General features: G+C 39.9%; 1 protein-coding gene across 1 annotated transcript in view; it reads right to left on the bottom strand.

Moving 5' to 3' along the window:
• LOC137450986 (sodium- and chloride-dependent GABA transporter 3) overlaps positions 1-13849 on the bottom strand; it is a 111772-nt gene that overhangs the window by 48151 nt on the left and 49772 nt on the right. Inside the window, exon 7 of the mRNA XM_068158050.1 lies at positions 7730-7864. Within this exon, the coding sequence (XP_068014151.1) occupies positions 7730-7864 (135 nt within the window). The remainder of the gene's footprint in view (positions 1-7729; positions 7865-13849) is intronic.

Raw genomic sequence — 13849 nt, 5'->3', positions numbered from 1 at the left:
TGCCAACACTTAGCTAATGTGTGGATCCTGTCTCCCTCCAGTGGCATATCGCACTGCCCATAACCTCTAACTTTCAAGTGCCATTAGAGCTTTCCTGAAACTCAGATGGTATCTCTCCATGCCAAGGTTGTTGAGAAGTTGCTGGGATAGCTGGAAGAGATCCCATATGGCCTAGAAATCCCAAAGAAATGACAAAATAACCCCATTCTTTCAACAAGTCTCATCTAAAGGCCAAAATCTGCTATTGCCTGCTGAGCTTTCTGTTGCTTCTGTAGCAACAGCAAGAAACACAAGGAAAAAACATGGGGAGAAGGAGGTAAACTGTTCAGGTCTTGAAATAATTCTCCAAAGCAACTTCTGAAGCCATATTTCTTACATAGAAGTTAGTAGTCATAATGTTATGCTGTTGAAAAACACAGAGTTGTACAACTGAGGCATGGAAAGGTATGTCACATTCCCCCATACACACAAACAGTTTAGCAGTGATGTAGCCAGTTTAGACATTGCCTTTCCTGCAGCATACTTAAATACTCATCAAATCTTTGCACAGGGTCATGATTTGTGCAGTGTACAAATACTAAGCTGTTCCACACATCACTGAGGGTAATTTTTTGTCTTGATAGAAGCCTCTGAATGCCTTCAAGACCATGCATTTTGCAATGGATATGCTTAGTCTCCACAGAGTGGACTCACTGCAAGACAGCAGTAGGTATGTTACTCTGAGCAGAGGAAGTGCAGCGTGCCCCCAGGCTTGCCATCGGTCTGCCTCTGGGGAAAACAGGAATAGTATCCATCCCAGGAGTGACTGATGGCTGTGTTAAACACCTCTGTCCTTTCAGCACAAGCACTGCATTACAGCAATTTGTTGGTCTTGCTGTCCATGAAAACCACATGAACAATATGTAATGCAAAAGCCACAGTGCATGGGAAAATGAAATAGTTCCTTGTTATGGAGATTATAAACTGCATTGTTGGGCCAAATGTCTCCAAACATTGAGCCAGTCTATAAGCTCTGCTTACCTTACAACTTAAAATCCCAGCAATTTGTGATGATGGTGCAAACAGCAGATTTCTGGAAAGAATTCACCCTCTTCCAATTTAGTAAGTTTGAGTGGTGATTACCACTTAACACTGAGCGGTGATTACCACTTAACACCAACATGAGAGCCTCACAACCTGCAGCAATACCTTTTTCGTTTCACAGAAGGAACAATTTGATATTTAGTTTCCATATCAGATGAACAAAGACTGTTCAAAGACACAAGTGTGAAGTGGGAGTTGTAGTTACATAGATAGTAAATTCATCTGAGAATTTTCATACCTACAGCCCTTCCCCAGATTTCTGGCCTTTCACTCCTTTTTAAAGTCACTGCATATGCACGTGCATAACAACTACCTGCTTCAGAAAGTGAAGATGGAGCAAACAATACAGAGAATAGAAAGAAAGTGGAAGGGGGAAAAAAAGAAAAGGCAGTCCCACAGCTGTTCACAGCACTGCAAGAGTGTAATGGGAGCTGGACATCTTCCTCCTCCCATGACTAGTGTTTTTTCCCAGTTAACTGGCTCTGTTTTTATTTTAATAGCTGCATCAACTCTTATAATGTTCAAAAATGTAGGAAACTGCAGAAGGCTGGTAAGGTTTAGGACAAATAGCCTGCCTCTGAACCCTTTTCTCAAAGCACATTGTTTAAAAATTTTGGCTTACCATGCAGCACAAAGTTTCCAATTTGACTGCAAGATTCTCACTTGTCAAATTCCAAACAAAAGCATTTTAAAAAGTCCCTCAATTAGATATTATTTGACTGCCAACATATGAAAATCCTTAGGATTCAGTTTAAAGGATAAATAATGCTTGGATAGACGCAGTACAGACCTAAATGCTGCTATTCAGGAATCCATACAGTTACCTCGATTTTATGAGCATGAAACCACCCGAACATCAAGGAATTTCTAAGTATTATTATTATTATTTTAAAGAAAAGTGAGCCCTAACATTTCTGTTTAAATGAAGCCGTTTGCTCCATTTTCAAAGCAAGGAGAGAATTTTGTTCCCTTCTGCCTTTGAACACAGGCTTCATCCTGCCTCAAGGTGGCGACGTAATTGTGATAGTCGCTTGCTTTGAAGGCTGCCCGCAGGAAAACTGAAGCAATCTGGGCTAATTCTTCCACTAAGAAAAGTCCAGGGTAAAGAATCAGGATGGTATTACTGCTGCACATCTCATTGCTGAAGCAGCTCTGTACTATTAAACACTGCAAATAGAAAGCGGTTGGAAATAAAAAGCTTTTCCAGCTTGGGCTTCAGAGCAGGAGTTAAGAAAGTATTCTCTCTTGATTTATAGATTATTCCCAAATGTCACTCACACATGTACAATTACACTGCACAGCAATTGTTTACTGTCTTTGACTGGCATCTTTTTAGAAATAGGACATTATGTATATGTGTAAACATACCCAGGTGATGTTAAGGCAGGAGTGAATAACTACAAAAACTAACTCATGCTAACCTGAAGGTTAAAAAGTACATCATTAAAGCTACAATTTTTTAGGCACACCCACTTTACCCCCCTGAAAAAAAAAACCAAACAAATAAATAAAAACTATTACTGTGCCTTTATTCTAAGTGATTTTCTACCAAAAATAAAAAGGGTAGAAATCAAATCAAACATTTTCCAGTACAAACATTTTCCCTGCAAGAGATTATCTGATGTACTAGGGTGTTCTTTTTCTGTATAAACACACACACCATGAAAAGTTAGTTTAGTGCCACACAGGAAAATACAGCAAGACAGTCACTTTCAAGACAGAGAGCAATTGGCCACAACCACCCCATGCAGTGCTACAAGCTGGGGTCAGAGTGGCTGGAGAGCAGCCAGGCAGAGAGGGACCTGGGGGTACTGGTTGATGGTAGGCTGAACATGAGCCTGCAGTGTGCCCAGGCAGCCAAGAGGGCCAATGGCATCCTGGCCTGCATCAGGAACAGTGTGGCCAGCAGGAGCAGGGAGGTCATTCTGCCCCTGTACACTGCACTGGTTAGGCCACACCTCGAGTACTGTGTCCAGTTCTGGGCCCCTCAGTTTAGGAAGGAGGTTGACTTGCTGGAACGAGTCCAGAGAAGAGCAACAAAGTTGGTGAGGGGCTTGGAACACAAGCCCTATGAGGAAAGACTAAGGGAGATGGGGTTGCTCAGCCTGGAGAAGAGGAGACTCAGGGGTGACCTTATCACTCTCTACAACTACCTGAAGGGAGGTTGTAGACAGACGGATGATGGTCTCTTCTCCCAGGCACCCAGTACCAGAACAAGAGGACACAGTCTCAGGCTGCACCAGGGGAGGTTCAGGTTGGATGTTAGGAAGAAGTTCTATACAGAGAGAGTGATTGCCCATTGGAATGGGCTGCCCGGGGAGGTGGTGGAGTCGCCGTCATTGGAGGTGTTCAGGAGGAGACTTGATGGGGTGCTTGGTGCCATGGGTTAGCTGTTTGGGTGGGTTGGATTGGTTGATGGGTTGGACACGATGATCTTGAAGGTCTCTTCCAACCTGGTTTGGTTTATTCTAATAAAGGTTTATTCTAGTATTCTAAAGAGAGTCATCTTTGTGCTATAAAACTTCAGCTGAAAAACCTGCATTCTAATGTGAATCTCATTGCTGTGCATTCATATTTTGGCATTTATTTCCAACAATGAAGATCCAGTGGGCTACAAGCTCATGAGTCATATTTCAGTGCCAGGAAAATTTATGGGGAAAGTCCTTCTGAAAGCCGTTTTCAGACTGGGTGGAGTACCCATAGGAAACACCTGGAAGCTCTGCACAGCCATTTGCACAGTCATGGCTACCTAAGAGTTGAATAGGCATAGGTGACCTCCTAGAGCTGAATGGTAGAAATGTTTCTGCCAACAGAAATGTTACTGAAATTTTAACACTTTCCCACTGCAAATGAAAGATGAGGGAAATTTTAAATCAATCCTAACTGAGATGGCTCAGATTTTCCTGTACCTTACACGTAATTTGTCCTGTCATTCGTGTCATACTTAATGGTCACATTGGGGTATATAAGATGTAAAGCACAACCTGTGTGCTTTCCACATACAAATATGTTCTCACAGGTTATTCAATCACAAAACCAACATTAACTAAATTCATTCAAGACTGTGCTAAGTACCAACTGTCCAGAAGAGAGTCTAATTCTCACTGTGTTGACATGTTCACCACTACAGATACTAGAATGAATATCTTCATTAAATCAAAGCCTTTTTTTTCCCCTTTTTTTTTCCCCTTTTGGTGGGGGGCAGGGGGGCTGTTGGTAATAAAACCCCAGGAACTCAGCCAGTTACTAGCATACCAGCACACAAGAAACAGGATGGCTCTAGTTTTGTCCTCATTATAAGAAACCACTGTTAGAGCAGGGTTTTCATTTGCATGCATGTGTTTTCCAGATTATTAATCATGATATTACTTTTTGATGCATCAGACTGGCATGTCTGCTAGTCCCTAACCAATTCAGCTTCTGGATCTACAGATGTTTGGGAAATCCCATTATGAAGAAAGTGTTTTACTCGAAAAGGAGCCATGAGTACTGCACAGAAGCACAATTATGTATTAAGTTACTTAAACCTGTTGAGGGATAACCAGAACCAGACTCTGAGTCAGCCTTGTGTACAATCCCCAAAACAATCCTATTAACTTTGTAAAATACTTCTTTTGTGTCAGTTATAACTCAGGAAACACCCCATATTTAAGCTATAAGAGTGCCTGTATCTACCATATTGGAGTAGAAGGTCATGTTTCAAGCCTATTTGAGCATGAAGGCTTTAAAGATCTTATTATTGATGGAAAAAAAGGCCCTTCTGAAGCATAAATATAGTACTCCAGTATTATAACAAAAAGTGCTTGGTATGAGCTCCACAGATACACAGGACAAAACACAGAATTTTGAGACCAAAGAGATTCGGTCTGCTGAAAAGATAGAATCTAATAATTAAATGGAGAACACGGCACTTGAAAGCTAAGAGAAACGGAACAAAACAGATGAATAGCTGCTTAGAAAGCTATAACAAACCATGAAATGCAAATTACACCAAGACAAAAGATTGAAGAACTTCAAACTAAAGTGAGCCTTGAAGAGAAACTTAATTTATTTAATCCACAGTAAACACAGTTGGCTCTGTGGTGCACATTCCCCTTTCCTAATGCAGACACATTAGTCTGGGACATTACTTAGACCTCCAACCGAAAAGGAAAACAACTTCTGCCAGTACATGTGTTATGCTTTGATTTTGGGGAGTAAATTCAGATAAACAAGAGTAAAGATGAAACTGGAAGTGCAAATGTCAAGGTTACTTGAGCTATCCTACACTTGCTCCTTAGCAAAAAGCTCTAGAGCAAATTGAGAAGAGGCTTATGGAAGAGGATGGTTTGGTAATGTTTAAACAATGGTTTAAACATTAAGTTTTGGTGTCCCATAAAATCTAATTATTAAAAGTTGCAATAAAGCTGAACCAATTCCATTTACTTTTTCTTTAATACACCAAGTTCTGCCAAATTTTAAGACTGAAAGGCTAAACTTCTTTTGTTTCTTACTGACCAGAGATCCTGCTAATAACTCAGAAATGTGTCTTCAAACTTTGACTAGATTAGTGTCAACAAAATAAATCCAGAGGAACAATTTTTCCACACAAAAATTAATCCTCTAAACCCATTTTATCACATATACTACAGTTAAATTGCCTGTATTATTGTTCCCAGTCTGTACTATGGTCTATTTGACTTCAGCTTCTTTCCTACAAGAAGCTGCTTAAAATACTAAGGCTGAGAATACAGCAATGTGTCAGTCAAAGTCTCATTGAAACAGGGAAGAAAGCTGGCTTGTTAAAGCAATCCATCAAGCATTCCCAAAAGCCATTCTAGTATCAACTGAGTTATACGTGTGGGACAAACAGACACACGCACACGTGTCTCACATGCTTTGTACTCCACAGACCGCTTAGGCTAATACCATGTGCTTTGGAAACTGCCATGGCAACAACGTATTGCCTTACAAATGGAACCAGTATAGTAAATAGGCATATAAAAACCTCTTGTGCCCTGACAATGATGTTGCTTAAGCTTGCATGCCCTCCTTCAGCGACAAATAGTAGCAAGGGTGTAGGTGGCATGTGAAAAATCCACACACAGGGCAGAATCCTCTTGATAGGCCTATTGCACACAGCTGGACGAGTGGAGGGATGGGCACTTAAGTTGCAGGACAACCTCCCACTCAGACTGTGTGAATAGACTGTGTAGGTGGAAGAGTCATGGAGTAGCGGAAGAGAAGAGTACTCAGTGAACACTTCTTGTTTAGTCAATGGATAAACAGATGCCAGAACCATAGAGTGTAGTTAAAAGCAGACAAAATAAAGAGGTACCAACATGTTCTCAGCATGAATAGGGCAGCCAATATTCTTGTATTTACTAAAATGGGTTAAGATGCATGAGGTTCACTTGAAGATGGACTGCCTTGCTATGCTGCAACATAACACTAGCATAGTCAAAGGCCATGTCAGAGTGTCCTTCTGGTTTTCTGTTACTGTGCTAATTTCCCAGGTGAACCCCAAGAAAACTAATCCCTGAAAATCCACAGCACACTGACATTCCAACACCACCTCCACAGCTCTACTTTCACTTCCTTTCGTTCACTTCACTTTGTCTATGCTGGCATAGAGAATGGAAACAATGTCAAGTCCAAAAGTGGCAACAATTAAGTTCCCTTCTAAAATTTTCAGTATTTTAATTAATTCTTTTCCTTTGCAACAGGTTTGTTTGCTTTGGGAGATTTTGTGTGTGTGTGTGTGTTTGTTTTCTGCAGAAATATTACTTGTTTAAAGTGAACACGAGTCAGTCATTTCAGTCACTTGAAGGGAATTACCTGAAGGATGCCCTCTATTTTCTTCTGTAACAAAATAACTTTCTCAGCAAGCAAAGGTGAAAAATAAAAACGTTATGCTGGCAGATTTTTAGTTAGCAGATTCATAAAGTGTATTTTGATGAATATTCCCAATTTTCCTTTCTATATTCATCTCAAGATCCCTTTAATATTGTAACAGCCTTAGAAGTGACACTGTGTAATGTCTTTTACATTGTCAAACCAGATAAGTGAAGTACTGTTTGCACCCTGTCAGGTTTTGCAGAGTTTGTGTCATGTTCTCTCTTCAATATCAGGCAAATTATATACAGTAACTGCTTTATTGTTCTCATCTGTCACTGAAAAGAAAAATCAACTTAATCCAGTATTCAACTCCACTCTGGAAACAATAAAAAAAGAGAGCTCCTAGTTTGAGTACTTAATACCTCCTTGATTGCATATAGCCTTCTGCTTCCAAGACAACAATTATCTGAAGAATTGATTTCTCTGCTCATTTTGACTGAGATTTAGATTTGGAATGAGCAAATAGAATAGCTAAGTGTCAGTGAGATTTGTTCTCATGGAACAAGCGGCAATACTTTTGCCCCTCAGTGGCAGAAGCAGCAACTGCAACTGAAGACATCTCAAAAGTCTGGTTTATGGACCAAGGTACTTTTTTACTAAAATATATTCCAACACACATAAGCACCAATGGCTTTAAAGTCCTATCTACAATTCAAGTCTCTAACAATGAGCAAATACCCAACAATCACCTGTAAAAACTTTGAACCCCAAAAAACCTCCAAATTTTACCAATCTGAGAAGAGAATAAATACATGGACCATGATCCTACCTGTGGGTCAGACAGTCGAGAGAGGTCAGGGTACAGGTAGAACTTTATCCCCTCTGAAGCACCTGGTAATGTTACTCCACGAATCAGAAGAATCATCAACATGATGTAAGGGAATGTGGCTGTTACATACACAACCTAGCAAGAAGAAGAAAACATTAGAAAAATATTGTCTCCTAGCTGCAACAAAACCATCTCCACATCCATTTTGCTGTTAGATAAAAACCTAATCCTTTTCTGGAGGAAAAGTGGTTTCATTGCCTTTCTTCTTGCCAGCTGAATTTGTCCTTCTGAACTGCTCTATGGAAAGGTAGGAAAGGTCAACATGTTTTTATGGAGATTGGAACATTCCCTTCAAGCATCTGATTTATTCTTTCTCTGTGACAGGTGACCAGAAACTACATATAGTGCACCTTTATACTACACCACGTTATAGTCCAAACACAGAGGAATTGACCTGTATTAGCAAGTAATTAATGGCATGAATTATATAACAACACATGGAATGAATTCTCAGTCACCTAGCAATTATTAAAATGTCATCTCTTGAGGCTGCTTTGCCTGCATGCCTGTGTTTGAAGAACAAACATTTCATTAAGCCTAAAGGTTAAATGCTATGTATACCTGCTTACCATTTGGGATAACAACATTATCATGCAAAACACCTTCAGGTAAAATTCCTGAGTTGCTCAAGACCAGCAATTTCTGTTTTCACATATATGGCCACAGTTCCTTTTCCAGAAATCAGTGTGCTCTCTGCATGGGAAGCAACTGAGCCTTTCAGGAAACCTGAAAGAAGTTAGACTTCCCCAAGGAAAAACTGAGCATAATTGATTCTATGTCACAGTCACAAACCTGAGACCAGTATGTAACTAGTCAAACTTGGAGAGGGATTAAATGATAACTTCCATGTCAGTATAAATACAAATTAAATTATCAATTCCATGTCACTACAAATATTTCCTTCAAGTAAAAAAACATACCTCAACTCAACATAATTCTCTATAGTCACCTGTGCTGGGGAGGTTTAAAACATTCTGTATGAGATGATATACTTCTGCCTTGCATATGCCTAGACTACTTAACAAGCTTCAAGACTGGGTCAAATATTTTGGTGAAAAATATGTGTATAGCCTTCAAAAACATTGATCTTATTAGATATATTTATTATATATATTATTCAGTTTATAATCTGTCTCATGGTTCTGTAAATGAAAGGCATACAGCAGAAATGGCTTTCAAACATTTTTATGTCTAACAAACAGAAATAAGCTTTTCAAACCATGCTGAGTACTTAACCCCAAGCATGAAACTATCTCATGTGGGCTTCTGGTACACTCAGAAATGGAGGAACTTTAAAAATCACATTGCAGATCTTCAAACTTGTCCAGCTGTCCAAGACATATTTAGGTACTTTACTCTTCCTGGCCTTAATAGCATCTACATATCACTGAGGTGCCAGATATTTTTCTCAACTTCTTCTAAATCAATAGATGTTTTAAACAGAAAATAGTCAACAGATATATCCATTTGATGACAGGAAAGGTTATCTGATTATCTGTTCTAACATTAAAGAATAACATTTCATTGCATCATGCTGCATTAAGGACACTCGTTTGCAACCTGCTATCTTGTGCATCCTGCCACGACCCTGAAATTTTGTACATCAGTACAAAATTTTGTAAAGGCAGATTTCTTCCCAGCTTGCTTTGGGTGGATTTCCTCACTCAGCTCCATCAGTGATGAGGTTTCTTCTTCTACACCCAAGAGAGGTGTGTGGTTCAGTTCCTTTCATGCAGGGCTTCTTCCTTTCCCTCAACAGATTTATCATGTATTTCTTCTACATTTTTGCCCAAGTTAAGTCACCTTCACTTGAAACTCTGAGACATGATGTGGCCAGAGTGTTCAGAAAAGCACCTTTTCATTTAAGACAAGAATTTCAGCAGTCCCAGCAGCCAGATTTGAACTTCTGCACAGTATCTGTGCTTTAAATAAACTTGGGTATGAAAGACACAAACTAGTTCTGTTCTCAAGATCTTTGTAGTGCCTTACTCACAAAACGATCACATAGACACCTAGATAACTTTATAGCTAACCTTGAGTGATACAGACATCTAAATCTCTTAAGGTTTTGATATTTAAACTTCTAGTACTTGGAACTTAACTTACTTCCAGTACTTTGCTACTTAAAGCTCATGGCAGTCAATGAAATACCTACTTTCAGGATCCTTGGTCCTAATGCACTTTCACTTAAGCACCTAAGTAGTCTTAGGAGTTATTAGATGTTCCGGTAGATGTCTCTCAACCTACTTATATGTCTAAATCACTTTGCAAATCTGTCTTTCAAGCGTATTGCAATAGGAGAACTTGGTACAAAAAGTAGAGTGGCAACATTTTTTATTTTGTTTCCAACTGCTTAAACGCTGGCATTGCTCTGACAAGGGTTTAAAAAAAGCATTTTGAGCATTGGAATGCAAATTAACATACCAAGCAATTATAGTCAATTAAACCAGGATGCAGTGTAATTAGAAACAGTTGTGTTCATTTATATTCAGAGAGGTCTGATGTGGGGAAAGAAAAGAAAACAATTCAGGAAACTTTTAATGCCTACAGATGTGATGATGATACTAATAACGGGGTTTGATTTCTAAAATGCCTCATACTCCATCACCTCAGGAGCCCTAGAGTTGCATGGTAAAATAAGCCACTGATGCGCTGGATTCTATGGCATTAAGTGGCTCACAACATACTGGGAGACCGGAACACCACCTACAAGTGGTGATCCTCTCTATACACAACACATAGCTGCTGCAGTACAGGAGAATCTCACAGTTTTAGCAGCCTCATCAGCTGTATAAGCACTAACATCAATAAATTGTCACCCGTGGCAGTTGGCTCAGGAAGGATGTATCACTCCGATTTTTCTGGATATCTGCTTTGGTATTTATGGCCAAAATTGCTGAGCCAGTTGCACTGTATTTATGCCCTTTCTGAATGGTAATCACAAAAGAAGGAGAGTCCTTATTTCTTTAAGGCTGAAGCACAGCTACCCTCATGATAAAACTGTGCTAGAGGTTGTGTGTTCTAGTAATTGTAATAGTGTTAAGAGGTGAGGGCAGGCTATGGAAGGCATTTGGAAAAGCAAAGAGAAATCAGTTAGGTGTAACTGAAAGCCCAGATGGCTCTGTAGGATTACAGTCTACAGTACAAGAATACCTTTACTCTCACGGGTATAGAAAAAAACTCACCCTTGGTGAAGCTGAGTGAGGAAATATACCCAAATGAACCTGGAAGAAATATGCCTTTACAAAATTGTTTACTGATGTAATCCATTTTATAAACAAACTAAAAGTGTTTAATTTCACTTGATGCTCCAGAAAATTACTGGCTTGTTAATTCCCTCCTCCTAAAGTTCTCTACCACCATGTTAGGCTATAAACACAAGTAGTATCCATGCAAGAATCACCAGCATTTTACTCCAACTCAGTATTAGAAGAGTTATCTGGAAAACAAGCATGCTCTGCTCATCCTTAATTTTCATTTAGTGTTTTCAGCTCATTGGCCAGTCATATAGTTGACAGTGTGGATCCCAGACAACTAGATTAATACCACCAGCTTCCTTTGTTGAGGGAACTGCTGAGCGATCTTTACATCTCAGTGACATTACAAGGTACGACTCACAGGAGAAAGGACAGATAACTTTGCCCACATTGATGTACACTCTTGTATGGAGAACCTGCTTGGGAACCCAGAATTTGGCTACCTACATGATGTGGCAGGGTATACAGCAATTTTCATCCTGCTTTACTGCTGGAACGAGTCCAGAGAAGAGCAACAAAGTTGGTGAGGGGTTTGGAACACAAGCCCTATGAGGAAAGACTGAGGGAGATGGGGTTGCTCAGCCTGGAGAAGAGGAGACTCAGGGGTGACCTTATCACTCTCTACAACTACCTGAAGGGAGGTTGTAGACAGGCGGATGATGGTCTCTTCTCCCAGGCACCCAGTACCAGAACAAGAGGACACAGTCTCAGGCTGCGCCAGGGGAGGTTTAGGTTGGATGTTAGGAAGAAGTTCTATACAGAGAGAGTGATTGCCCATTGGAATGGGCTGCCCAAGAAGGTGGTGGAGTCGCCGTCATTGAAGGTGTTCAGGAGGAGACTTGATGGGGTGCTTGGTGCCATGGGTTGGATTGGTTGATGGATTGGACACGATGATCTGGAAGGTCTCTTCCAACCTGGTTTGGTTTATTCTAATAAAGGTTTATTCTAATAACTTCCTAGAAGTTAACAGCAAATAACATGCTGAGAGATTTTATTTTGCAGACATCATTGCATACTGTGAAATTCCCCATAAAACGTTGTCTGAAGAAGAGTCTTCTGCTGTTATGATACTACATCGTCTATGGACATACAAATGAACTGAAAACAAATGTTCTTCACATTAATTATATTTAAAGGAAAGAGGTTTAAAGCACTATAAAGGAATGACAGCTGTTTTGTAAGGGGTTTTTTGAGTATGTCAAATGTGGGGGGGTTGGAAATCAGTCTAGAGCTACCTGCATTTTAAAGCTAAAATTTCATATGCAGAAAAAGAAATTAAATGAAAACTCAGATAAGGGATTTGTGTGATTTCTGACTGTGTGTGTTAGAATCATCACAACTGGTTTTGGTTGGTTGGGGTTTTTTTGGTGGTGGTGGTTTTGGTTTTGTTTGGTTTTTTTTTCCTGTTTTCTCAGCATGATCTTCTGTCTTGTTTATCTATGGAGAGAAATTTCCTCCAGAATAATCTTGTGAACATCCTTAATCAGATTGCTTACAAACTGTAGAATTTCATCTTAGGTGCTAATGAATCACATGCGAGTGCAGTTTCGTTTGAAGCAAAGAGAAGTTCAAAACCCAACAGCTTTGAAAAAAGATAAAAAAAAGAGGAAAAATTCACTGGGAATGCAAGATGAGCTGGGAAAAAGGGACTAGGGGAGGACATTTAATGAATATATGCTAGGACCTTGTTAGATACACAGTGATCATGGGAAGAAGAATAACCTTTATTTAGAATAAACCAAACCAAGTTGGAAGAGACCTTCAAGATCATCGTGTCCAACCCATCAACCAATCCAACCCACCTAAACAACTAACCCATGGCACCAAGCACCCCATCAAGTCTCCTTCTGAACACATCCAATGACAGTGACTCCACCACCTCCCCGGGCAGTCCATTCCAATGGGCAATCACTCTTTCTGTATAGAACTTATTCCTAACATCCAACCTGAACCTCCCCTGGCGCAGCCTGAGACTGTGTCCTCTTATTCTGGTACTGGCTGCCTGGGAGAAGAGACCATCATCCGCCTGTCTACAACCTCCCTTCAGTTCTACATGGCACCATAACAGCAGAAGAAGTTTTACACAGAGAGAGTGACTGCCCATTGGAATGGACTGCCCGGGGAGGTGGTGGAATCACTATCACTGGAGGTGTTCAGGAGACTTGACAGGGTGCTTGGTTGCATGGTTTAGTTGATTAGGTGGTGTTGGATGATAGGTTGGACGCGATGATCTTGAAGGTCTCTTCCAACCTGGTTTATTCTATTCTATTATATTACAACATACTGAAGTCACTGGCTGCAACACAACAAGATCACTTTCTAGCAGAGCTGTGCCAGTCCTTATTTTTATGCATGTGGTGTTGAAGGCAATAAGTAAGTAAATAAAAGTCTGAGTCAAGCTGAAATAGTCTCTTCTACAATGAAATGAAAGTTCTACTCCAAAATTCATTTTGAGCCAATAGAAAAGAATTATATTCTATTCTGTTTTTGTTTGGCATTTTCACTGAATGAGGGGAAAGGAGATAACTCTTGACTGAAAAGGACTTTACCCAACTAAAGTCATTATTTATAAGATGCATTTCAATATTTAAAAAAAAAAAAAAAGAAAGTAAAAAATTGAAAAACAATTCCTATTTTTTAAGCCAGAATTATTATTTACATTAGGTCTGACTTTATGAACTTTTCAACACTTTCCAAATTCCACTTCACAGTATCACTTAGGTTGGAAAGGACCTCGGGGATCATCGAGTCCAACCTATCAACACAGACCCCATGACTAGACCACGGCACCAAGTGCCACGTC

This window comes from Melanerpes formicivorus, unplaced genomic scaffold (genome assembly GCF_026170545.1).
Source record: "Melanerpes formicivorus ecotype bairdi unplaced genomic scaffold, bMelFor1.0.p_v2 SCAF_38, whole genome shotgun sequence".
Lineage (NCBI taxonomy): Eukaryota > Metazoa > Chordata > Aves > Piciformes > Picidae > Melanerpes > Melanerpes formicivorus.
The sequence above is the reverse complement of the archived record's forward strand: the minus strand, read 5'-3'. Positions and strand labels throughout refer to the sequence as shown.